The following is a 27798-nucleotide window of genomic DNA, read 5'->3' on the forward strand; positions in this document are numbered from 1 at the left end:
GTGGTTAAAAATTACCCTAGTTTGAAGCTTATGACTTGATATATTCATCCTTGGACATATGCCATCACAGTCTGCTAAGCTGAAGGGCCATTGACAGTTTTAGGGTCCAGTTCCTCATAAAGCTCTAGCCTTAGGAGTGGATGATTTACATCACTGGAACGTAAGAAATCTCAGCTTTCCAGTAATAACAAGGTATTTGTTTTGAATTGTGGCAGTTTGAGATATTGAGCTTTAAAACTGTGCTCTGCTTTACCAATGTGCACTTTCTCAGGCTTAATTTCTGGCGTGAACTTAGCACACCCTTCTCAAAGACTGCTCTCTGTTATCAACCCCCGCTATAGAAGCCTGAAACTACTGTAGAAGGTAATAGCTACCCTTAGTAGTTCTAAGGAAGTTGCTGATGTAATGTTGTGGAGGGATCCTTGTTATTGAAGAAGGAAACTATGGAAGGTAGCAGTCACAGTGAATTAAGTTTAGTAGATATTGTCATCACCCAGGCTCAGAGATATGCAAAACTGGTGCAAGCAGTTGTAGGGCTAGTAAGTTCTGGACAGGAAACATTATAACCTGAAGTCAAGAGCTGAGAAATGAGGGATGTTATTAAGGAACTTATGATGAATTTACATAAGATGTAATTTAATGCATTAAACTGTTTGATATCAAAGTGGACTTGCTGGCCATGGCTTCTATTGGATTTCTGTAGGAGTTTATTAGAAGCCGATGATGCTGTTACTATTGCAGCAGTATTTTAGGCCTTCATTGTATTAGAAACGGTGAATAGACATAATAAGCAATGCTCTCTGCCACAAACAACTTACAGTTGCTATTATTAGCTGTTCAAAACAGTTCTTTGTGTAGTAAAAAGAAAAAAGGAGGAGGAAGGCAACTCTGAGGAGCAGGACTACTGGAGATAAGGACAATGAACAACTCCGAGAGACAATCTTGAGTCATCTCCATTTTCACTGAGCTGGGGGGTTTATACAAGTGTGAAACTTTCCCTAACTCTGCACTTACTGTCCACTCATGCGTTTGACCCTTTGTCCAAGCTGAGCTGAAGTTAAATGCCTTCCACATGTGGGAAAAGTTAAAACCTGGGCATTCTTCCAGGTAGTGAAATCTTTCTCTGTATGATGTAACTTACTGTGTGGAATGGGCAGGGTGGGGAGGAGGAGTCAGCCTGACGGGAGAACTGCCTGACAAGAGATGCTTCTTGATCCAGCAGAAAGTGTTTGGGCATTGAAAGGAGGAATATAATACGGAGTCTTCTTCTTTTTCTGCCAAAAGGGAAAAGTTTGAATAACTTAGTGTCTCCTTTTAACATTGACCGGAATGAGATACATGCCTTTATAACTAGGCATGGCCTTAATGTAATATTTTACTGGATTTCTATAGGCATCATTTGTCTGTCTCCTATATACTGCACATCCTGTTACTGACAAAACATCGTCAACAGAAAAAAAACCAACCCTATAGCTTCAGTGAGTATATCTGGATACAAACTTTAAGAAATACTAGTTAATATACATGATATCCCATAAATTGCCCTTCGCAAACAAAGGTCAGGCTTTGCTACTCAAGGGTCAATGAGAATAACTTTCCATTTCTGTTTTTGTTTGGCTTATGCATGAGTCAGACATCAAAGATAAATTCATCCTGAGTAGCTCTTGTTGCAAGAAATGTCTCCAAATTCACATCCTTAATTGTCTTGCCACTGTAGTTTCAATTAAACTAAGGTGGGATGGTGCCAAGTTTTCAAAACCTCCAACTAGAGAGTGCCTGTATGCGAATAGCCTCTGGCATTTTGTATTCTTTGGGTAGCGGAGAACAACGTTGCCAAGTTTGCATTCAGTCATCCATCACACATTAGCCTACTGGAGGTCCATTCTTCCCTAGCAATAGGGGAGCTCTGCTTCCTACTTAGAAAGATTACTCACACAGAAAGCTCTTTCCCCGTAAGCAGAACCGCACAGGGAAGAGAAAGGAAGCTTTCTTCAGTTCACAGAAGTGCTTGGTTTCCAAACTCTCCACAAAAATGATATTGTTTCATGCCTAGAAAACATATTCTTTTTAGTAATTGAGTTGAAAGTGCAGGATGGTGGAACAGAAATCTTTAATACAGATTTTAAAAACAATTGCTTGAATCATAGGCACAACAAAGGGTTGTTGTAGTAGTCTGCCTCATCCCCATGCCAGGCTGTGGCATTGACTATATGTGTATAGATGTTGGCTGAAATTGGTGCCTGGGGAAATTCCACTGTAATGATTTTGCTTCAACTGCCTACTTGAGCATTTGCCTGTGCCTTATCCTCAGATGCACTAGAACATAATAAGCTCAGAAATCTAAAATTACAAAAGCTAATTTTCTTATGGGATTAGGATATTAACCATAATTTAATGTAAACTGTCTTGATTCTTCTTTAATTTTATGCTCTTTCATACCATTCAGTCAGCACAAAGCTAAAAAGGGACATAAATATCTTCTTCAGAGCATACATAAAAGTTAAATTGAGATCGTTTCCCTGCTGGCCCATCAGAACAGGCTAAACAGTTATTTCCATCATTAAGGAACTCCTGCTAGAAAGAGATTAAAAAAAAAGAAAAAAAAAGAAAAGATATTTATTTCCAGGAAAGGAGTTTTCACTTTTCATTCCCAAGAAATCAAAAGAACTGGAAACAGATTTTGTCCATCAGTTTCGGGCTTGCCTCAAAGACAGGACGCTGAGCAAGCAGGTAAGTGCCAATTGCAAGCTCAAATGCTCTTGTGACTGTGGTTTTCTGCCTCTTTGGTTTGATGAAAAGCCTTTAGTCAGACAGGAAGGTTTCACTTTCAGTATGTGTTGTACAGTTCAGTACAAGTCCTTAGTGGTTATCCTCATTCTTGGCCTGGCATGATCTCATTTAGTCAGAAGTCACTTTGTTAGGCTTTCAAAAGGAGCTCAGTGTCCACTTTGCACTGGTTCTTTGTTTTTACTGGTCCTTTTGGAAAGCCAGCTTCTTTTGGATATGCTGAATCCTCCTAAAGAGTTTCCCTGTGCTGTGTGACAAAGGTCTATGCCAAGAAAGATATAAAGGTAACTTATGATGCGTAGGCTATCCATTCCTCTTAGTGAGACACAGTGTAATGCATATTTTTCCTTTACTTGTGGCTTGCACTTCCCTTCTGCATTGCTTGCACTACAGTAATTCACATCTGGCTCAGAATGAATGCTGCGCGTTGTACCCTACAAGTCAAAAGAGAACAGGATGCATATCAAAGGAAAGGTCTCAGATAATTTTTCTTCCTGAATTATTTTGGCAATATAAATAGCTTCCAGGGAAAAATGCTGGCATTTCCCATGGTGAGCACTCCTTATAAATGTCCTATCTATTTTTCCAGTTTGGTGGCCAAGTGCAATGTTTATAGGAGGATATGCCATCTACAAGCCAGGGGATTTATATTTCCACCGACAAGTGTTAATTATGATGTAGACTTATACACTTTATGGGTTAGCAATTCAGTCACAGGGATCCAGCACTACCAGTGCTGCAGTTCCATGTTTGATGGAAAGAGTACAGGACCTAAAGAGAGCACTATTCTCGAATGCATTAACATGATTTGTACTTTGTCATTCTCAGGTGGTTATTTCATACACTGTGTATCTGCCTTAGGAGTACTACACTGGGATTTGTCAGGATTGCTGGTAGAAGTAAGGACATACAGTTTACTACCAGCCAGCCATGTGTCCCCTTTTTCATGCTTTCTCCAGCACTGGTCTGTAGGCTCTTGCATCTCAAGGTGCTCAGAGCCACTGCCCCATCTGTGCCAGCAGAAGCCCCATGCCATGTCAGCACTGAGAAAGGTGACTTTGGACAGAGTTCATTTGCTTTGGTTTGGATCCCTCTAGATTTGTAGGGAATTACATTTTCACATTACTAATCGTCCCTCTGGCACTATTCAAATGGGTGTAAGTCTCCTCTGCAAGAACAGGGAATCTATCCTGAATTAATACAGTGCTTTCCAGGCTGTGGCCTGACTCTATCTTGTACTGTTTCTGTTGCTCAGAACATGTGCAGGAATCCTTAAATGATGTTTGTTTCTGTGTGTATACAGAAACTTCACATTTGATGTAAGAAAAGTGCAATTTCTATCAACAGAAATATGCCCTATAAACCCTATAATCCTATGAATTTGCCCTACGACATTCGTTAAAGGGGGCCTTAGTGTAAATAAAAATTGAGTCTATGTAGTCTAACCAGTGGTTTCACATGAGCAAAGAGCTTTTACTGCTAACATGAGCAATTATTTCACTTTGATACAAAGTGTTGAACATGCATATAGTACAGCTGCTTGATGTTGGCTTAATTATATAGCAGAGAAATCCTTTTTTGTAGAGGATGCCTTGTCCAGCTCCAATTTGGTTTGTGCTCATATAGGTCAGGAGTATTGCTCATGGAGTAACATGAGGATAAAACCAGACTGGCAGAGAGGAAATTAGAACCCACCAAGCACTTCTCATGCATGGAGCAGCACTTCATTGTCTGCATTATTCCCTGTCCGCTTCACTCCAGCTTGCATTTCTTAGGGGATGGATTCTCCCATAAAGACTGCAAAGGCTGCCAGCCAAATTCTCATGTGACACAATTGCATTGATTTCACTGGAGATCTGTTGCTGGATAATTGAGCTCCACATCCCTTCTTGTATTCCACAGCTCAAATTGCTGCCAGCTAAGACTTTAACTCAGACAGGTCTCAAGTCACTGTGGGTTAAGAGAAGGAGGTCAGAACGCTGTTGGTGGAGGTCTCTCAAGTCTCCCATTAGTGTAACAGTGCCCAATTTGTTGACATTTGAAGCAGCAGTGCAGATTTTTGTCCGAGTTCAGTCACCATCACAACTAATCACTTGCTCAGGGCTGTGTATATGCCTGTATTTTCCATTCCATTACATAAGTGCTTCTGCTTTACATCAGAGCACTGAGAAACACTTTTTAGGAGCACTCTTCTCTCTTTTTCCACATGCCTTGCACTCAATTTGTTTCATATTTTGTGAATCTAATTTATCTTTTCCTTTGTCTTGCCAAGCCGTGGTTGATTTCACTCCATCTTCACTCTTCATTAGGTATATTGTTATAGCATGAGTTTGCTACCCTACCCTAGGTTGCCAAAGATGCACACTGATGCTACCACATCTGACAGAACCAGGCCAAGTACATATCTAGCCGGGGGGCTATTACTGGAAGTCAGGTTTCAAGGAACTCCTTCTGTGGTGTGGGGAGTTGGAAGAATGTGCACATTCCAGCACATTCCCAATGCTAGTACCAAGGACAGAGGAGCTCTGGAGGGGAGGAAAAGCCACCCAAGTAAACTAATAGTTGTTTTAAAAACAGAGAATTGCCTGGTGAAGGGTTACCCCTGTGCTTCCCCAGCTTCTTTTCAGATGATGACCAAGGCTGCTAATGACAGGAGGCAAGTAATAACATTTCTGGTGGTCAAGAACAGCGCAGGCTTTTATGCCTGAGTTCTGAGATGGTTTTAGAGATGTCATTTTTAGTGCTTGAATAGGTACATAGTTAACTGAAATTAAAATTGCAGACCGTATGTAAATAGTCACAGTGAGTTCTGAAAGCATCCTGCTGACCAACATAATCTGTAGCAATTCATGCTACTTAAACACTGTTATTCCAGATGAATATACATGTAAATTATTTGTGCTCTTAGTTGCAGCAAAGTCATTAAAACAGAAGAATCCCACATCACTTTTCTCTGTATGTGACTTTCATTTAACTAAAATCACTTTAAATATGGAAAAATGTGATGCTGGATGTATGGAGCAGGGTTTTGGCTCACCTCTTCCTCCTGACCTTCAGGAGGAAATGTGAAAAACAGCTTCATGAGAGATGCAGTACAAAGCAATGTGGCCTCAGTGTGTTTAGCTTATTCACTTGTGCTCTATGTATTTGTTTAATACGTCAGTGTTTCGTGGTTCTTTAATTGCAAAGGTCTTATTTTCTATTGCATAGTATTCACCAATATTTTTGTTAAACTTATTGATTTGGCACCTATTCACCTACCCATATTGTATTTATTAAGAGTGTTGGTGACTCTTTCCTTACATCTCATTATCTGTAGAATAGCTGGTGTTTGTGAATCAGCTGTGAATTTTAGAGACAAGTGAGACTAAGCTCCTATTTCCAGAACTGGCTGCTGCTTTGTTCTCAGAAACTCTTGTTCAATATGAAAGGAGTAGGAAGTAAGCTCAGGGCTCCTGAATTTCTGCTCTTCCCATCTCAGCACAAACCCATCTAGGACTTTATGAAATAGGCTTTGGAAAACCTATAGATGGTTTTGGAAGAAGCACTGTGGTGAAGGGTCTGGAAATAAAGCAGAGCTTGCTTTGTGGTTTGAACGTAAGCTGCTGTGATTCATGCAAAAAAGCACCCAAACCTCATAGTTTGAAACTGCATCAGCAAATCCCTCAGACTAATTCAAAGTGAAGTCTCCAGTGTCTACCCAGAAAATAATGAGCTCCTGACAAAGTGTAACTTGGCAAAGAAACTTTCCAAAGACAAGTTTAGAAAACTGTAGCTCCTTTCCAGCTATAGAAGCTCTGTAGAAGTTTTCCAGTCTTTGCTATGAGGAGGAAAAAGCCAAGAGACCAGGCGAATGCTTTTGCTATTAGGAAAGGCTTCATTAAAAGGGACAGTATGTGCATAGGAGGCAAGAATGATTTCTGATGAGAGATTATGTGCAAAAGTAGCTTTTGCTGTGAAAGGGGATTTTTATATTGGAGAAGGCACTGATCTAGGTTTCAGCGTCTGTGGTAGCTCTGCTATGGACCTGATTCAATTCTGCATTTAACAGTCCAAAGTTCTGCCTGTGTCTTCAGAGACTAAAGGGTAAAACTCACTTCTGAGCTGTACATGTGAACAGGGGGTTTGGTGGGAAACTATGCAAAAGGAAAGTGGGAACCCTTCTGCTTTCCATGGAGTCCTTTTGAGACGATCCATTTCTATAGTCCTGCTTCTGGATTTAGAACATGATGGTTTTTCTGAACCCATTGTCTTTGTTGCTGTTCACACCACTTGTGTCCTGCTGTTTCTAATCCAGTCTAGGCTGTATCTGCTAGTGGCTTTTTTCTTACAGCTCTGAAAACTACAGTAAGAACAGAGGTTGCTTTGCAGACAGGAGGAAAAAAAGCACTTAGGAGATGCGTAGTCCTCTTTTTTTCTCTCAAGTTTGTAGCAAATTGCTCTACTTGGCTAGTTGCTGTGCACCCTGCCATTAGTCTGAATGCAGCTCAAAAGCACCCCGCTGACCTGCTTGTTTCGTTCCTTTTTTCTGAGTTCCCATTTCCAGAAACCGGTGCTCAAGTGTCACAGCTCTTAAGAAAAAACAAGCTCCAAGGACAGATTGAATCCCCTGTTCACTTGTACCTCATCTCAGTCACTGGGAGCTGGAGCAGATAGGGCTGGTGCTAGATCTTCCATAGTTACCTCTTCTAATTCTGTTTCTCTTTTCTAGTTTATATGCAACACATTTGAAAAACGTGCCCCATAAAATAACTAGCTTGTTTCTTGTGGCTCCTATGGAACTCTATCTGTGGTTTGAGCTGGACGTAGTATTCTTCTTTACATCCTGTCTGAAAGCATGAATCACTTCAATTGTATAACAGCAGAAGACGTTGCTACACAACGATGCATACAGCTCATCGTGGAGGAAGATTGTGTGTATGAATGATCCGTCTGAGTTCATAAAATGTCTGGAGACTGTTAGAGATGAAAGGGCATTCTGTAGATAGAGGACCATTAGCTGCACCTAGGAATTCTGTTTCAGTTGCACATTTTTCTCCAGTTTTCTGCTGAGTTTCTGTGTGGGTTTTGTTAACCTTATCATTTATTTCCATGGATTCGTCCCCATATTCTGGTGATTGGCTTGGCTGTGCTTTGGCTTCAGAATAAGTCTTCAATTTTCTAGTGTTACCCTAGCATTTCAGGCAGTCCTGTAGCTATCTGCATATTTGCTGCACATCTCTGGTCAGACTTTCTTCTGCAGTGCAAAAGGCATTTCCCTGTTGGTGATTCTTGCTCCCTTACATTGCAGGAGATACTGATTCAGTTTTTTGCTTTATACTTATGTATTTTCTAGCATTTTTCTAGCACTCTTCAGGAAGACTTTTAGTTATGGAAATGAGGGTTTGACAATACTTTCCCTGTGAGCTCCTTGGAATACTGAATTCCCTGAGATGTACATTCTCCCTGTGAGGTTTTACCAGTGGATAAACTGAGACACACCAAACGATTTATAAAATCATTTCAGTGCAGGATGTCTGACTTTCAGGCTTCATTTCTAACCACAAGACCACACGATTAATCCTGAAGTTGTAAGCACTTTCTGGAGTCCCTGTTGAGAGTTTCTGTGGGAACTCCACAACTCCAGCCCTAACAACACAGCTCTATTTAGTTTCATTTCTGTCATTATGGTTCAGAAGACTCAGAGGTGACAGACTCTTGGTTGGGAAGCTTTTGTCTCAATTACTGCTGAGATGTAGTTGTTCTGGGCCTGGGGAATCCATTCATAGGGCGACCTCTTCATTTCTCACTTCCTATAAGGTATCTTATGGGCTACGCCTCACCATTCCATTGAACAGGTAAACATATTCTTTGTCTATCCTATATATCAAACTTCATTTTGATTTTCCCATCAGTCAGCAGCAGACTGACTCCCTACTAACTCCATCTGGCAGTTTATGTTCCCAGTCTTTAGAAAGGAGTCTACTGTCTAGAAAGATCCATCCTCACAGTGCCACAACACAAGGCTCTGGTAGAGCAGAAGTGAGCCGCATTGTTCCTTTGCCTGCCATCATCTTCCACGTGTCCTTGCAGGACAAATCTGGAGGATATTGCTCCTTCTCTTATACTGTGTGAGTAGGAGGATCCAAATCAAACCAACATACAAGGCACTCTTGTAAATGTCACCTCATATATATATTAAAAACCTCACTCGAACATTTATTTGGCTTTTTCAACTCAACATTCACAGAAGAAAGGGAATAAACCTAATATGTAAGAAACCCTGTGCATTTTATGCAGGATTTTAATTTCCCAGGCTTTGCACCTCTTAAGAAGCAGCAGCATAACCCATGTGAGACATTACTTCAGCTAGCCTACTACTGCTTGCATCATTCCCTTGAACTCATTCAGCAGCATCCTTCTTACATGCTCTTATCCTTATTCTGCCTCACCCCAAAACTGTATTTTTGAAAAAGTAATACAGAGACACATTTTTAGCTGCTGTGAATCACTGGAGTGCCCCAGGTCAAATTCACCAGCTGGTCTAACATGCTTTGTAGGCAAAGAGAATGTGGAGTTGGCTAATGCACCAGAAGAGCACTACAATCAGCAGTACTCAGTATCTGTCGTCTCTGCTCCCCCTCCAGGTCCCTCTTCAGCTTTTCTCTCTCTTTTCCCAGTCTTTCAAGCTGTTTGTTTCCTTGCCAAGATGATTTCTAGCCAAACATGCTTGCGGGGTGTAGGGGGAGTGTTACTTATCTGTAGTTACGATTTTTATATTATAAAGCAGTACTATATTTTTGTACTATAAAGCAGTATTATATTTTTGTATTATAGGCAGAACTTGCCTTGCAAACAGAAGAATCAGTGTCCGCAAAGAAACTGGTAAGAAACAGGAAGGTAATTGGGCACGGAGTCAGACCTCAGTAAAACCCTCTTTGCCTCTTGGGCTGCTGTTTTGAAGTATTTTGCTGCCTGAAACTTTTGTTTAAAATGCATTGGCATGTCTTCCCCATGGATACATCTCTACACTCTTAAAGGTGTAAATGATCATAAGAGTCATTCTCCTCCTCCTCCTGTCCTGGGATGAAGGAGAGCATAAGTACTGTTGTTTCACTTTCATAAATGGAAGTCCAGCCTGGTCTGTGTTTTATCAAAAAGGAGGTTGAAGAAATGGTTGTGTGGGGTGTATTTTCAGAAAGGCCATTTTGCTCACAGCAAGCCCTAGCAGAGAAATCTCTGGCTTCAAAGAGGTTTTTCTCAGAAGGTCTTTCAGGGCAGGCTGGATTTGTTTCTTGAGCAAAAGAACTCCTGAAATGCTGCTGACCATATTTTAGTTTTCTTCTTGCTGAGTTTTCAGACTTGAGCAAAGAATGGCACCTTTCAATGGCAAAATGTGTTAGGAAAAAAACTTTCAACTGGTTGTTACCTGTTAAGTTATTATCACTCAGTCACAGTTCTTTTGTGTTCTTTTTATAGAGTCAGCCTTTATATGTCTGTCTGGTTGCTTGGACATCCAGTGGCGAGGACAGAGAAACACTGAACGAAACAATGCAGAATGAGAGGAACTGAGTTAATTGTTTTTTCTAATATAGGACATCACTGACACCACCAAGTAACTAATGTGGAACAATGTAATTCTGATGAGTATGGGTATTTAACAACACATATCTTATTGTTTATAAACATCTCTGAGTGCTTACAGACAAATCAGTCCAAACTAACTCAGGCTTTGCTGCTCTTAGACTTCCCAGTATAAGCTGACCTTGGGTGTGTGTCCTGCAGGGGAAATTAGTAATGATGTAGTTATAACTCACTCTTTCCCTGCTGGTGTTCCTGCCACCTCATAAGGGGTACTGCAAAGCACTACTGAAGTTGCTTGACCTGCAGGGTGATAAATATTCTCAGCCTAGGGCTAAGTCAAATAAAAACAGGGGGCACAGTTTACCTCCCCTGTAATGGCACAAAAGCCCAGTGTTTTTGGTAGTGGATTTCACTCCTGCAGAGGGTAGGTGCTGTGTGGTGAGAGGCAGAGGATGCCTTCTAGATGGCTTGTGCCACTGGGACAATGCACTGTGATACCTCAAGGTGCGATTTGCCCCGTGGATGTGTCTAACCAGTATCTGCCATGGTGCTGGGCTCTCTAGAAAATTTAGAAATAGATCAAGAAACTTTGTCCCGCAATGCGAGAACAATGAACCCCATTCTTGTGCCCCTTTCCCATCTTATTCCAATCTCCTTTTCCTGTTGGAGAAAATGAAAAGAAAAAACCCAACCCCAAACCCACCAATTTATTTATTCACTTCTCAATTCTGCCTCAGACTGTTTCTTAAAACCCCTTCTTTTGTGAGTTTAATCAGATGCTTGATAACAGAAAAAGCGTTGCTAACTAACCCGGGGTACAAAAAGCCCCTTCAGAGGAACACATGACCTCACCCAGGATTACTCTATCACATGAATTCAGACTCCACCGCACACCCAAAATAAATGTTAAGCTCCATTTGCAGTGAAGTGCTTCATTCACCTCCATTCGCAGGGCATATGCTTTGCCAATGTCTTCTTCAGTCACTGGGATTAAACGTGTATGGAAATACAGCACAAGAGGCAGATTTTCCTGGTCACAAATAGCCTGCTGTGCACTCAAAAGCTGCTGGCTGGACGGTGCCTTTGGGCCATTGCCCTCCTGGAACCAGCGAGCTCTGGCACAGGTTTGCAGTCGTGGAGCAAGTCTGGTTTTCACTCACAGCTCCTATTGTCTGTTGGTTTTGTTGGGTGCTGAGAGCCTTGGCAGCCAGGAGCTGCCTCTGGGAATGCTTGTGGGCTCACACACAGCACTCCCCAAAGTAACCCTTTGCCAGAAGGTGGCATGCAGCCCTCTAATACGTACGAAGTGACACTAATATATTGCCTCTGTGCTGTCAGGGTCTCTAGCACCTAATAATGGGCAGCATCAACATCCTTAAGATATCCTTTTTGTAGGCACTTTTCAGGGAGTGTGTGGATTTCTAAGCCAGGTGCTTTGAAATCTCAGTCTGGGTGTAATAACAGCTTGAATGAAGAGGAAGGCGTGGAGAGCAGAGCAGCTTCCCACCCTGGCATGCTTTTGTTGGGTGAGGTATAGCAACAAAAACTGTAGGGTGTCCAAGAAAAGGCAGAAAAGACAGGAAAGGCTGATGAAGCTCTTTGAAGTAAAATAAACTACAAAGGCAAGATCCTGCCAAGTCGCAAGCTGGAGGCATATTTGGTATCAGCCACATTATCCATAGGCGGGAGCCCACAAGCATGCTGGAGGGCAACACATCTGCAACTCAGGCTGAGATGTATCATTTGCTTCTAATTATGCACATTTAACAGTATATTACATGAGAGATTAAACACCCAGTTATGAGCATCGCCTGATTAATTCTGCATTGCACATCAATGCTCTCAGCAATTATCTTAATTCATTTTGAACTCATTTTATTAATTCTGGTGGTACCAAATATGGGTTGTTAAGAGCTTTTGATTCCTGTGTTTGGTAGGGGTCTCTTCCTGAGCCTGGTTGGCTCTATGTAACTTAACGTAGTGCCGCATTGGACACTTTTCCTATAAACAACTGGGTTTAAACAGCCTTTAAACTCTGACACAGGCCAAGGGAAGCTGAGATGTTCTAGGATCCAGCAGATGCCATTTCCTTCAGGTCTGATCCTGTACATGTGAATTCTGCGTGACACTTGTGATACCTGTTGGTGGGAAAACTGATGTTGCAAACCCTATTTTTTTTTTTGAGGTTTTCCAGTTGATATTTGTATTCCTTTTGAGGGTTCAAGCATTTTGAGTGTATCATGTAACAATACATACTGTGCCTTTACATTTCTTCAAGGGACAGAAGGCTGCTTATAGCGTGACGACCTGAATGTACAAGCTTGCGAAGTTTGCTGCAGGAAGACACATGGAGGGGCTTGGTTTTTAATTTCCTCTGATGGTGGCTGGGCTCTGGAACAGCTCCAAAGGAAGCATTGAGTTTATTCTATAAATAATTGTGTAGGCAAGGTCTTAACAAAAGTATCTTATACCTAGCAGCCCTAAACAGTATGGTAGTTGTTTCAGAGCAGCTCTGCTCTAGTCAGATGATTGTATAATTTCCAAAGGCATCTCACTTGTCCTTTCCACCATCAATCTTGTCTCCTGTCTATCTGTGGCCTATTTAGAAGATGGCTGTGATTAAACCTTGTTAAGAACTGTAGCCACTTGGCCACTATTATTTAACACAATTAGGGCTTCCTCTAATGTAGGTAGTATATAGAAGCATTAAGAGACAACCTCTAGCACGAAGTTAGGCAGAAAAATTGATGGCAGGGAAGGTCTTTATAGGGGGAAACTAAAGAATCTCTCTTGAGGATCAGTTGGAAACATGAAAAGAATGAAGTAATTAAGTTCAGTTACTTGCATTTTGTTTAGGGTGCAAATCTCCCTGTTAGAAATCAGGGTGGTAATTGTCTTGGCTAAAGTCATGCCAGAGATTAGGAATGATCCCAGCTCTCCCAGGTCCCAGCACAGTGTCATTTCCACACACCTGGCTCTTCTCTGAGGTCATTCTCCTTTGCTCTTGATGGACTCACAATAGCAGCAGCAGTGTGTTCAGGCAGAATTTCTTTACTTTTCTCCTTGCAGCCAGGTAACTACTAAGAAACATAAATCAGAAATGTCTTTAGGACTGTGAAACTGAAAGGCACCTCTTGGTTATTGAGTTCAATATCCTGTCATTGCAGCCACCTCAAACATAATCCGTTTGGCACTTCTGGTTAACTATTGCATGTGTTCAGCAGCCGTTTTCTCCTAGCTGACTTAATTTTTCCCTTAATTCATGAGATTCATGAAACACCCAAACTTACTGTTTCATTGGGAGAGGTCTGTTCTCGCTCTGAGATCCTGAACAAGGATAGACCTAGAGAGATTTGCCATGGGTAAGAGTACAAAACTTTAGAGACAAAGTCGTTTATAATGGAATAATTATGCTAATTTAACTCAAAATAGTCACTGTACTACAGAAGGTTTTGTCTCTCATGGGGCTCCTTTTTATGCTTATCATTCAGAATTTACCATAGCCCTTTCACATTTTTATGGATGTTGGCTTCAGTGGGTTATTTTTCCTTCTCCTTTTGTGGCACTGTCATGCTGATGGCTTTGAAATATGAGCCTTTGCTAAATTCTAAATTGTACACAAAGCAATTAATTAAAATTCTTTCCAAACAGCCTTGGTAAAGCTTTGCTATATTCAGTTTTTCAGCCAAGGTAGAATGGGCAGAGGGTAATATGAAACCAGAAGGTTTTATTTAAAGATGATGTGCAGTAGAACCTTGTGAACCAGTAACCAGACATCTTCCCTGAAACAAAAAAATCATCTAAGAGCTGAAGCCAAAAGTGATAAATTAGCTGGAGTGAAGAGTTCACCCTTAGCTGAGGGATGTTTAATGCAGGAACTCAGGGGCTAGATGGGGTAAAAAGTATCTATGTGTTTGTTTTAATTGCTGTTCTTTGAATCAATCTGAGGTATAAATGTCATTGCAATTCTAGTGATCACCAGGATGCTGTAGTATGGTAATCTATGGTAATCCGAAAGTTGTTTTGTGTTTATTGGTAATTCCAGCAGTGTGGGCAAGGCCCTCAGAATGTGTGATGGATACATTCTGCACATGAAAAACCTGATTTATGAGAGCTCAGAAATTAACTGTGCAAATCAGTGCCCGTCTCTGCATTTGGGTGCCCTTAGTTGTAAGTGCTCTCCCTCCCGTGAAGGGGGCTGATCTCAAACATGCAGGGCCAGCACTAGATGAAACACAGGTGGCTTCAGGGTGTATACAGAGCTCTGAGTTGTGAGTGCTTATCCACATCAAGCATACAGTGGCAGTTTGCCCTTAAATAAGAAGAGTTTAAGTGTTGAAGGCAGACTCATGAAAAGGACAGTATGGTATCAGGGTCTGGTGCTGTAAGGTGCTAAAACGCCTCTGAGAGGTGTTTGTGTTTGAACACCTCTGCGTTCAAACACTGTGATGGGACTCAACAGAGATGATCAGCTTAATCAGTCCTGCAGTGGGTAGAAAACTTAGGTCCAAATGCAGAGGCTTCTAGGAGCTTGGGTGTCTCCATGCCAGCTCTCTGTGTTTCAGTTTTCCATATTTAAAGTGGAGGAATGGCATTTGTCCATTATAATGACAAAATCCTTTTGGAGAAAAGGCTTTCTGCCACACCTACACCACACGTGGGTGTCATGGGGCCCTTGCTCTGGGGCTGTGGACATCACCAAATCACTTCTGTAACAAGAAGGGATTTTATTACCTGTACCAACTTGTATCTTTAGACATCACACTACTCTAGTTAAGCAAACATTGCTTAGAACTTCATTCCCAGTTGGTTCCTCCCTGCCTCTTTCTCCATGCATTTATTCCAGAGGGTACTTTCTCCCTCTTTTTCGCTGCTGTTGGGTATCCACAGACAGCAAGATCTTTTTTGGTCAACGCTTTTCTTTCCTTTTAGCTTTCAGCAAGAAGTTCAGTCGGCAAATCTGGAGCAGGGCGGGGTGGCAAAGGCCTTCAAATAAGTGCCTGTGCATTTTGATGTTTATTAAGTGGGGGTGTCACTGAGTCTGGATTCGTTGCTGTTTATGGGTTTTCCAGATGTGGGATTTCTTACATAGAAAACTGCAGAGTACATGCGGGATGCTTTTTCTTCGTCAACTGACCATAGAGTTAGAAACAAAGTTGTTTGAATATAGATTAGAGGTAAGCCTTCACAGTGTAACTTGGAAGCTGGATGTAGTACAGCTTATCACACTACATTTTAGCTGTTAGAAAGAGGGAATCGGGTTCTTTCTTTCTTCTTTGACAGTTACAACCCTCTTTTCTTCTCTTCATGAGGTCCATTAAAGACTATGAAGAAAAATTCTGTATTATGAGTATTTCCCTTTGGAGCTTCACATCCCAAGGTCCTGTTTGCATCTGTGATGTCTAAGTGGTGTTGAAAGAATCACACTGTGCACATGTTCTCTATGAACCTTGGGGAACACAATGGAGTTTTTGGAATTACTCTAGATTTGGCTGCCTTAAAATTCTTCTCCTTAGGATGAATACAATGTAAAACAGAGAAGAAGAAACCAAAAAATAGCAACAAGTTGGCTTTGATTATTTCTGCTGGAAAGATTCAGTGCTGATGGTTTAGGAGTGTTATGAATTTTTGCTCTCCACTGTGATTTAATCTAGTTTGACCTACACTGAGCATCCCTGCTGTTTCCTTTTCCCTGTTGGAATTGGGAATGGAAAGAAAATGATTTTCTGCAGTTACAATTGTATGGAAACAGCAGCAAAAGATGAAGAGGTCAGAACTGTTTGTGTTTTTGCTTGCCATGTCAAAACTTTCACACTCCCTCAGTCTCATTGAGAGCATTTCAATTTACTTCAGTCTTAATCCGTTTGTGTTTGAGAAGATGCCTGGAGCCTCGAGAGTCGCATGCTCTTGGCAAAGCTACATTAGCACTTCTCCTTTAAAAGGCTGCATCTTTTGAAAAGCCTTGTAAAAATGCACTCTGACAGACAGTTTCATTTTAGTAATCCTCTGTAAAAGCACCGCTTGTATTCCCCGTGGAAAATGCACATGTTCTCCATGTCTGCTCCAGGACAGAGCACATTCCTGACATCTTTTGTCTGTATGGCAATAGATAAAGAGAAGAGCACCATGATGCCAGTGCCCACACAAGTGTGTTGCTGGGTACCATGGTCTTGAGGGAGCAGATGACCAGGTCATGCCTCGGTGTGAATTCTTGAACCGTGAAGTTTCTTCACTTAACAGATCACACAAAACTCTCCTGGGATTAGCAATTCACCAACCCTAAAATGCACCTTTCTGTGGTTCCTGTAGAGGGCTGTGGCTCTCAGCCCTCTCTCTGGCAGTACCTGCTGCTTTAATGCAGATTTGAACTAGAGGTGCTTGAATCCAATAGATGCTGACAGTAGTTGATCCCCTCCTGTAACATTGGAAGTACCTGTTTAGAGAGGAATTGTTTCCTTTTTTTATTTCCTGTTTTTCTTTCTCTGCCTTTTTAAAGTCTAATTTCCAAGTCATGACATGTATGGGGTGTCTGAGCAGCTCCCATCAGCCTTCTGCCTGCTTTAAGGACAGCTGAGATACTTTTTAGCACCTCCATTGCTCCATTGCTGCAATCTGCTTTGATTAAAATCGCAGGGTTCTTATCTGCATATTTATCACTCCACATACCCACAAATCATCTCACAGCTCTGCCACTCCTGAATTTGCAACAGAGACTCGAGCGATTCACTAGGAAATTGAACTGTGCAAGTATTAATTTAGTTTCTCACACCTGCTGCTTTACAACAAATGTGTCTTGAGGGGGGGGGGGGGAATATTCCTATATTACCTTTGCTCAGTATTCCCCAGGAGTCAGGATTCCTTGGGGTTTTCAAGATGGATTGAAAATTTCCTATTAAGAAACACATTTCTAATTTAATGGAAATGTCCTGAAAAAGTTCTGATGTCTTGGGGTGGGAGGTGATGTCTAAACAAAAAAAAAATAACTGTAATACTTTTTCAGCTTTTGACAGCCAGACCGTGATGAGCATTCAGGTCCTTGGATGAAAGGGCTGCAACAGAAGTGAAAATGATTCCTTTCCTTTGTGCTATTGACAGGCTAGCTTATTTCCATCATATAGCACCAAGAGCATTAGTAGCTAGTGATCAGGGATTTAACAGGGTTTTTCTAGAAACAGTCTCTTTTTTTTCTCTTTGGAGAAGTGTTTCTACAAAAGAAGGAAAATGTTTGTTTTCCTGATTCTGCATCAGCTGGTGCTGCATAGAATTAGAATTAGCTTCTCAAGTGATAGTCTCTCATTCTTGTAGTAGGCCAGAAGACTCTAAAGTGAATAGTTACGCGCTGTGAGCCAGTCAAGGTGGAGGAGTAGTGAGGATACAACAGTTCAGGCTGTGGCTAGGATGAAAAAATATGGATTATCTTCAGACTCTTCTGACTTGAACTGAACTCTCCTTGCAAAGATCCCAAACTTTCAACACTACTGCTGCCACAGTGGCTGAATCATTGCCAGATGCCCTCTTCCCCTGTCACAGTGATACAGAAAGCACATGTGTCAGAGAGAGGGACTGACATCTCTATCCTGGGCACCTAGACCAGTTGTTTCAGATACATCACTCATGAAGTTAAGGTGCTGTAAGGAAGATCTTCCACAATTAAACAAACAAAAGTGTTCTTAGGATGATAGCTGGTGCATCCAGTGTTAGTGGTCCAAGGTTTCATTACTCAGCCTGTACTTGCACAAGCTGTACTCAGGTTCTACTCAGATGGGTAAGGCTACCTAAGTGTTCTTGGAAACAAAGATAATGCACAGCAGACCTCAGGTGACTCCAGGTGATATACTCTTGGATCTGTTTTTTGTCTGGTGCCGGCATGCAAGTCAGTAAGTGAGAGGACTGCAAAATTCAATCACTGCTGGTCAAGGAAATTAAAGACATGTGAGAGACCATAGCACCTTCTGTTATCATTTATATAGTAACAGGGATCATATAGGAGCAAGAGAGAAGTAAAGATAACTCTTGCCCAGGGAGGGTGATGGTTGTGGGAAGATGCCAGCGATCAGACTGGGAGAACATGAGCTCTAGACTTTATTGTTTTGCATGACAAGAAGAATATTTTGCAGATCAACCACCCAATCACTGCAAGATTTTTGGAGCAGTCATGTTGCAGTCAGGACAGCAGGGGGGCACAGTCCATTAAGATGAGTAATATTCTGTATTATACAAACTGCTTGTCAAAACTGGACACATTCTGAGTCACACAAGGTTCCCAATGTACCTGAGAGGTATGGTACAAACATCACCCCTCTCCTTTTGTATGCATTACAGCAAGGTCAAACTCATGATAAGGGTCATCTTTTGCAAACTCCTGCTGCAAGACTTTTAGGTGCTTGTGAAGAGTCCCAGAGCTGATTCTGCAAAGCAGATATTGAGAGGATGTCTCCGATTAGCATGTTTAAAATACAACCTCCATGAACCATTCTGAAGGAAAGTAGATGAGGGAACAGTTGCTGTGGCTTCCATTTTTCTCTCTAACAGCCTCTCCTGGGTGGTCCCTTGTGGTCTGAACTGTTGTTTAGATACTTTTGAGGAATGGAGTTGGAGAGAAGGATGTCACCTTTGCTCTTCCAGCCAAAAATATGGCTAATGTATAAAATAATTGAATGAAGGTGTCTCATGTTGTAGATCTCAGATCTAGGAATGGAGCTCAGCTAATCAGACGGGTCCTTGGCAGATCAGATGAGAATCTGATCTGATTTAGCTCAGGTATCACACTAGGTCAAAACACAGAGGTCAGATCAAATACTGGGGAATGCTTCTTCACAAATTTCAGCCACGGTACATTAAGTCTTCTAGTATCATCTGTAGGCTGAGAGGTTTGGCTGACTCTAACACAATGAGTTTCCAGTAGAAGTAATGGTGTTCATATTCATTTCAGCAATAGCGAAGGCAACAGTGACAGCAGCTCTTGTCAGAAGCACGCTTTTCGTTTTCCTGGCATACTAACAAAACGACAGTTTGTACTGTCATGAAATGATGTGTAAACTCCCACCAGTCAGCAGAAAAACTACAATCAATTTTCTTGGTTTGGTCAAGGTCCAAGTTCTTGTAGGTTGGGATATTTAAAAAAGCCATAAGGAAATCGATGCTCGACTTCCACTAAAATTCAGTGAGAATTAGATGCAGACCTGCTTCCAGTTTGTTCCATTTTCCCTTGGTGGTGCATCTGTCAAGCAGCCTGTACCCTAAATAACTACTTGAGGATTAGGCACTGATTTTAGCTATGTGACCTCGTCTCAGAGCAAGAAGTGGATAGCACATGGGATCTCATTGCATGGACAGCAGTGAGCAAACCTCATGTGGGAGTTCTCTAGAGTAAAATCCCACTTCAGATACTGTCCTGAATGTATTTCATGAACTTGCAACCCAATCTAGGGGTTGGCCTGAGTCACAGATAAGATCTGGACTGTGTCTGTCTCTGTTATTCTTCATCAGTGACCTTGTGATTTCTTCTGGTGAAGACGGGGTTCTTGCAGACTATTTGATCAAATATGGTGTTAGAAATGGCTAAAAGCTGAATGTTTTTCCATGGCAAGAAAAAACCTCCACTGCTGCTTGTTTACTTCTGATTTATTCCCCAATAAAAAGGGGTGAAGTCCACTTTTTATGAGCTCAGCATTGTCTAAAAAAGCATTAACTTCAGTAAAGTGTCTGATGTATTATTGTCATCCTTCCACGAAGGCAGCTGGGGTAGCATGGGAAAATATTACCTCTGTGCTTTGGGGGAAGCAGAAGGGTGGAAGAAGCTGGTTTCTCATCTGAAAAATTAATTATCATCAAAAGAGTGTTGTTTGGAGAACAAAATTTTTCTATGTTACTGGCATATCACTAACTTGCAACTAGTGAAAGCACAGTCAGTGAGCTAACAGCTTAACTAAGCTGTTCTGGGAGTATAAGGGGAAACAAATGCTAAGGTGACATTTATAAGGTGTGCTTGTTTAGTCAGTCCATTTGCTATTTCTGGTTCTCTACCTGCTGAAGGGTTGACCCTGAACACAAGTCAATAGCTGTCCTTCAGCTCCCCTGGCTCGTATTTGAAAGGAACAGATACAGACTGAGGAGGAAGAGGAAGTATTGTAGTTGAGTGGAAAGAATGAGTTTCAGGAAGAGCTACTACAGTGCAGCCAGGTGCTTGTAACCTTAAGCAAACTATAGCTAATAGCTAATAACTAACAAATAAATAGCTAATATAAATAACTATAGCTAATAGCTGATGAAATATCAGACAGTGGGAAATACTGCCTAGTGAAAAGGTTGCTAAAAGGTGTTTTTACACCTGTATTGTTGTAAAGCTTCCTCTCTTGAAGGACTTAGATAATCAAAAGATTTCTTGTCCTCCTCGTCTCCCTTTTTTATGTATGTGTACACACTGCTGGTTCTTATAGTATCTCCTGTGCTGGAGTCTCCTGTTGTGTCTCACTACTTCTATGCTAAAATACTGGTAGCTATGATACAAGCACTGACTGTAGACCCTTCAAACAGCAGTGTTCTCCAGAGAACTCCATTTATCAACATGCTGTAGACAAATCATCAGTATAGTGAAACTTGCTACTGGGCTACAAGCCCTGGAGCTCAGATTCCCAAGAAACTGGAGTAATTTAAAGCATATGGAAAAGGGCTGCAGTGAGCTTTTAGGGTTGATATAACTTTTGACAATGTCTTGAACTTCTTTTGCGATCCAGCTTTCAATAACCTTCAAGCAGTGAACTAAGGAGTGAAGGAAATACAGGCTTTTAATGTAATATACCTGAATTATGACAGAACACATTTATTTTACCTACCTCAGTCTGAAAATAGTTATTTTCAGTCGAGATGAGACTCAGCAAGCTTCCATGCCCTAGCCTTCTGCTTGAGGAAGTTAAACCTTCCATTTTACACTATACTTGCTCTAAATTGGAAATAACAGTAGCTTCCTTTCAGATTCATGTCTTGTGGCGTTTAGTTCACAAGCACACTGAGATCCTGGAAAACAGGGTAATGTCTGTTGTTATATATGAGAGCAAGCTCAGCAGCTCAGGTGATGTGAGATGGTACATCGAGTAGCACCCCAGTCCTTAAAGGTGTTCTTTAAGGACACCAGCACACATTCAGTGTCATAGGCCTTTCAGTGCAGGGTGTAACTGTGGTTCATCCCTTATACTGCTCCTTCTTCTTCTAGGGAACAAGTCTGCCAGGAAAGGAAAGGATATCCAACTTGGTTTGAACTGGCTCTCCAATTGCTGCTCCTGAATACAAAGGCCAAACGTATATAACACTCCATCAGCTTTGAAAAGGACCTAAACACCGCAATGGGACTCCCCACCCAGGTTTTAGCCTGTGCGATTTTGGCTTTGCTCTATCAGCATGTCAGTGGTGGGCTCATCAAGAGAATTATCCGGCAGAAACGGGAGACTGGGCTAAATGTGACCTTGCCAGAGGATAATCAGCCTGTGGTTTTTAACCATGTCTACAACATTAAGTTGCCTGTTGGCTCCCTTTGCTCTGTGGACCTGGATGGAGCGAGTGGTGATGCAGACCTGAAGGCGGAAATTGAGCCCGTCAAGAATTACGAGGAGCACACGGTGAATGAGGAGAACCAGATTGTCTTCACACACCGGATTAACATTCCCCGCCGAGCCTGCGGCTGTGCAGCTGCCCCAGACATTAAGGATCTGCTGAGCAGACTCGAGGAGCTGGAGGGGCTGGTATCCTCCTTACGAGAGCAGTGTGCCAGCGGGGCTGGATGCTGTCCCAATTCCCAGGCAGTAGAAGGTAAGGCAGACTGGGGGGAGCTGCTCTTGGGGAAATTCTTGTGCTGGCTGTGGGTCTTGTTTAGAGTAGATACCCAAATCTGTTTCAAGAATGAGCAAAAGTCAACCTGTTGAATTTGAAACGTAATCAAAATTAGGAATGTATTTGGCCAGCTTGCAAGATCCATTCATTCACAGTTTTGCTGGTTTATGAATCTGTGGGTCAGAAGTCTGCCTGGGCTGCTTTGTAGCTGTGGCATTGAGCATGTACAGTACTTGGGCATGGTGACAATGTGTTGGAGTTGAGATTAAAACTCATGCAGTTCAAGCTCTTGGCTCCACATTTTGTCCCCTTGAGTAAGCTGCCAAGGTAACTGGTCTTGTTTCCAAGTTTTCTTTAAGAGAGACTGATAAAAATACAGCTGGACATAAGGCAATAGACAAGCACAAGTAGTCAGGGAAGGGGGAAAAAAAGGTAAGGGCTTGGTCATACAAGAGAGAAAAGTGGGTCTTCTCAGTATTTATTTGTCCCTCCGAGCACAGAGCTGGTCTCACAGCTGATGATACAATTGCTGCCTGGCTTGTTATGTTTGGGAGTGAGTTTGGGAATAATGATTCATGGTGCAAGCCCTAATGAAGCAGTCAGGAAAGCTGCTCAGCCAGTGGAAGAGGGATTTGGAGAAGGGCAGAGGAATCCAGCATCCTCATTTAACCAAGCAGTTGGCAGGGGCACTTCCCTGGCATCAGTGTGAATTAAAGCACCCCATGTAAAGTGAATCTCACTGGAAAAAGGATTTATTGTCATTTAGAAGCTTTGGTGATACTGGAAATTATATCCTGTACAGAGCTAGGAGCATTAGGCCACTTTTAGGTGGTCTGTGCCACACTGGCGTAGTGCATCCCAGAGAGAAGGGGAGTAATTGATTTTCTGGATCATTGGTACAGGTCGCCTGGACACAACACCCTATTGCAGTGGACACGGCAACTACAGCATTGAGATCTGCGGCTGCGTTTGTGAGCCTGGCTGGAAAGGTCCCAACTGCTCTGAACCAGCCTGTCCACACAACTGCTTCAACCAGGGCCTCTGCGTCCAGGGCAGATGCATCTGCAACGAAGGCTTCACGGGTGAGGACTGCAGCCAGGTCTCCTGCCCAGCCGACTGTAACGACCAAGGCAAGTGCATCGATGGCGTTTGTGTGTGCTTTGAGGGGTACACAGGCACAGACTGCAGCGAAGAGCTCTGCTCCCAGGGGTGCAGTGTGCATGGAAGGTGCGTGAACGGGCGATGCGTGTGCCACGAGGGCTTCGCAGGCGATGACTGCAGTGAGCCCCTCTGCCCCAACAACTGCCACAACCGCGGGCGCTGTGTGGATAACGAATGCGTCTGCGATGAGGGTTACACCGGTGAGGACTGCAGTGAGCTCATCTGCCCCAACGACTGCTTCGACCGCGGGCGCTGTGTCAATGGGACCTGCTTCTGCGAGGAGGGCTTCACCGGGGAGGACTGCGGCGAGCTGACCTGCCCCAACAACTGCAACGGCAACGGGCGCTGCGAGAACGGGCTGTGCGTCTGCTATGAGGGCTTCGTGGGGGATGACTGCAGCGAGAAGAGGTGTCCCAACGACTGCCACAACCGCGGGCGCTGCGTCAACGGGCGCTGTGTGTGCCATGAGGGGTACCTGGGTGAGGACTGCGCTGAGCTGCGGTGTCCCAACGACTGTCACAACCGCGGGCGCTGCGTCAACGGGCAGTGCGTGTGCAACGAAGGGTTCATTGGGGAGGACTGCGGCGAGCTGCGGTGTCCCAACGACTGCAACAACCGTGGGCGCTGCATCAACGGGCAGTGTGTGTGCCATGAAGGGTTCATTGGGGAGGACTGTGGCCAGCTGAGGTGCCCCAACGACTGCCACAAACGAGGTCTCTGTGTCAATGGGCAGTGTGTGTGTGATGAAGGGTACACAGGGGAGGACTGCGGGGAGCTGCGGTGCCCCGAGGACTGCCACAACCGTGGACGCTGCGTGGAGGGGCGCTGTGAGTGTGACAATGGCTTCACAGGGGAGGACTGCGGCGAGCTGTCCTGCCCCAATGACTGCCACCAGCGCGGGCGCTGCATCAATGGGCGCTGCGTGTGCCACGAGGGCTTCAGGGGGGAGGACTGCCGAGAACAGTCCTGCCCCAAGGACTGCAACAATGTGGGCCGCTGCGTCGACGGACGGTGTGTCTGTGAAGATGGTTACATGGGGGATGACTGCTCCGATGGTAGGTTGGAATGTCTCTTTTGAACTGCTTCCCATGGTAATTCCCTGTGCCCTTCCAGCAGATTTGGAAGCTCTGTGAACCTTTTACATGTAGCCCAGCACTGTTGCCACTCTTATTTATCATCACCCAGACAGCTGAATTGGAGAAGTAAAAACAACAGTAGCAAGATTTTGACCTCCCTAACCTTTCAGGGCTATATAGTCTAGAGCTTACTGGTGATTTTTAGTGGTCAGCAAGCCAGCAGGCTGATAACCGTGATGCAGTTTGCTCCCTCACAATGCCACTGGAGCCAGCACTGGTTGGGATTTGTCACCATGACCTTTCAGTTCCTCATAGCACCTCTCGATGCTTAAAAACCAAAATGCATCTGAAAGAAATTGTTCTAGATGTGGAGAAAAGGAAGATGTCTCCAGGGTCATCTTACTAGGAATTCAGCAGGATTAGTCAAAAGGATATGGGCCTAATTTTGACTAAAGAATAGGCTTTGCAGGAAAGAGATAATATAGACAATGGATGCCAGTGAAAAAGGAGCCTGGATATCAAACATTTCTTGTAGCCAGGTTCTGGTTCCCAGTCTCATGCTGGATGGATAAGAAAGGGGTTTGGATTTATAATGCCATCACTACTGTAGGCAGCTGAAAATGAAACACACAGCCCTGACAACACTAACAGACCCACTCCAGGGGCTCAGTGGCCTTGTTCTGAAGTCAGATCTCTGAGCTGGAGCCCTGGTGGAGGCAGAGGGTGTAGTTAGTGGAGACTGGGCACACATGGGAAATAATGTTGTCCCATCCGAGTGAGACAACTATCATCATGGAACTGCCAGATGGTGCAAATATTGCAGTTCAGGCTTTCAGGATTATCACAGGGGCCTTGGCTACCTCTCATTTTGGCCAGATAGATCTTTATAACTAAAGTAAATCTTGATTTTATATATATATATTATATATATATATATATGTGTGTGTGTGTGAATGTTAGACCTGATAAAAGCTTAGAGTAAAATCATGGAATCAGCTGGAGTGGAAACCTAGCTATGAAGCCACATGCTTAGTTTCCCAATACCACTGACTTTATGGAAATTGATAGAAAATTTTGGCAGCTAGATAATGACAGGCATTATGCTATAAATGAGATCGTTTTCTTTAGTAGAGCCCAGGGGAGAAATTTTAGAACTAAGATCTTTGTAGAGTAATCAAAGAGTACTTTGGGGTTGGGAACATTATAAAAGACAATGAATACCCTTGAAAAGAAATCCTCATTTTTCATCTCCTCCTTCTGGAAGACTCCTAAGCCACATTTTGTGCTCTTGCACTTGCAAACGTGGAGCATTCTATTGAAAGTATTTACAAAAATAATAATGTTTAATTTTACTTTGGAAAATCCATGCAAACCCCAGGACTTACAGCTATAAAACCATGTGCTGCTGGCAGTTGAATTGAATGTCTGAATCCCTAGGGACCCAGCTATAGTCTTGTGCAGTAGCTATGAGAGGAGGAGCTGGAACACAGTCAGCCATAGGCTGTGTGCAAGTGTGAACGTAGAAATTGCCCTTTTGGAAATGTCTGTAGTCTTCATCAGCCGAACATTCCTTTCTTCAAGCAGCTAATTTGTGAGACATGGCTTCCTCATTCCCTGTTTGTTAGATGATTCTTACAAACTGCTCCTGGGAAAATGGGGAACTGGGTAAGTCATTATTTTCTGAGCCTTGAAAACTTCTTATACGTTTGTTTTGGGTTTTCCCCTCCTTAGTGTCTCCTCCAACTGAGCTGACTGTGACAGACGTAACAGATAAAACCGTCAATCTGGAATGGAAGCATGAGAATGTTGTCAATGAGTACCTCATCACCTATGTCCCTACTGGCAGTGGTGGCTTAGACATGCAGTTCACTGTGCCAGGAAACCAGACAGCTGCCACTATTCACGAACTGGAGCCGGGTGTGGAATACTTTATCCGTGTCTTTGCAATCCTTAAAAACAAGAAGAGCATTCCAGTCAGTGCCAGGGTAGCAACATGTGAGTTTTACACTCCCTGTATTCTTTCTTTTGTCTATAATGTAGTATGTATTTATTTGCATCCCTTTGGAGGGGGGGGGGGGGTATTATTTCTTTTGTATTTTCCATTTTCAATTCATCTTCTGCTCTGGACAAAGCCAGCTTTCTGCACTTTCATTTTCTGTTATTTTCCAGTACCAATGACTGCATTCAAAGTTACAGCTCTCTCACTCTTCCACTCTCTGCGGTTCCTCCCAATGAATATCAGGGGGTCTTTGTAAATTAAGACCTTTGGCTCCTTCATAATTAGGTCCATTTAAAAATCTGGTAATGCTTCCTTTAAAAACAGGAAAATGTAACAGTGTGTAAGAGGAATGTGAAATCACTTGATTCAAACTGTTTTGGCTGAAATTGAGATTTTATTTGTTTTGTATCTTCTGTGTGGTTTACCACAACTTACTTTCTATCTGCCTGTCCATTCATTTGTTGTTCATCTTCCTTTTTGTATTGTGCACATCACAGTCATAGCTAAACACCCCAGCCTCAAAAGGTGCTCTTTGACTTCTGTCACTATGCTCATTCCTAGAGACCTGGGACAGGATTCATGTCACCTGTCTTTTAATGTCCATACTAGGCTTCCTTCAGGAGGGCAGAAAAAGAGATTTTTTAGGGCAAAATTCATTTTACTCTGACATCTAAACCAGGTCAGAGGAGTGTCTCTCCAAAGACAGAACAACTGGCTGTGAAGAGGGTTTAAACATCTCAGATGCAGATAAATAGGAGGCAGATATTTATAGTGGTGGAAAGATGTCCCCCTCCCAGGGTCCTCTTTAAGAGACCTTGTCACCAGGTAATGATATCCTTCTGTTCTGTCACAGATCTGCCTGCTCCAGAGGGTCTCAAATTCAAGTCTGTTAGAGAAACATCCGTCCAGGTGGAGTGGGATCCTCTAAACTTCTCCTTTGACGGCTGGGAGCTGGTCTTCCGTAATATGGTAAGGGAGCATATGGTAAGAGGCCATATGCAAGTGGAAGAGCCTGGATTTTTTATGTTAATACTAACTGAGTGTTCCATGTGTTACAGAAAAAGGATGATAATGGAGATATAACCAGCAGCTTGAAAAGGCCAGAGACATCTTATATGCAGCCAGGTTTGGCACCAGGACAACAGTATAATGTGTCCCTTCATATAGTGAAAAACAATACCAGGGGACCAGGACTATCCAAAGTGATAACCACAAGTAAGCACAACCTGTACTTGGTGTAGGGTCACCAATAAAACAGCTGCTGTTTGGTGTAGGGAGTTTTTAAACAAAGAGAATGCCAAGTTCTCTATACTGTAAATCAATAGGGGGAAAAGAAGTAGTAGTGGAGCTGCTAATGAAGGATACATGAAAAGAAATTAATTCCTT

General features: G+C 42.8%; 1 protein-coding gene across 6 annotated transcripts in view; it reads left to right on the plus strand.

Annotated features, from left to right (window-relative positions):
* The window catches only part of TNC (tenascin C), an 87444-nt gene that overhangs the window by 18251 nt on the left and 41395 nt on the right, over window positions 1–27798 (plus strand). For all 6 annotated transcript variants that reach the window (XM_061476958.1, XM_061476962.1, XM_061476957.1 and 3 more), the window contains exons 2-6: window positions 21563–22155; window positions 23079–24392; window positions 26145–26408; window positions 27266–27381; window positions 27471–27627. In XM_061476958.1, coding sequence (XP_061332942.1) covers window positions 21693–22155; window positions 23079–24392; window positions 26145–26408; window positions 27266–27381; window positions 27471–27627 — 2314 coding nt within the window. In that variant the 5' untranslated portion in view covers window positions 21563–21692. The remainder of the gene's footprint in view (window positions 1–21562; window positions 22156–23078; window positions 24393–26144; window positions 26409–27265; window positions 27382–27470; window positions 27628–27798) is intronic.

Source organism: Pezoporus flaviventris, unplaced genomic scaffold (genome assembly GCF_033815535.1).
Source record: "Pezoporus flaviventris isolate CSIRO_AGI_PZ_B2104156 unplaced genomic scaffold, CSIRO_AGI_Pfla_v1 ptg000097l, whole genome shotgun sequence".
In the NCBI taxonomy this organism is placed as follows: domain Eukaryota; kingdom Metazoa; phylum Chordata; class Aves; order Psittaciformes; family Psittacidae; genus Pezoporus; species Pezoporus flaviventris.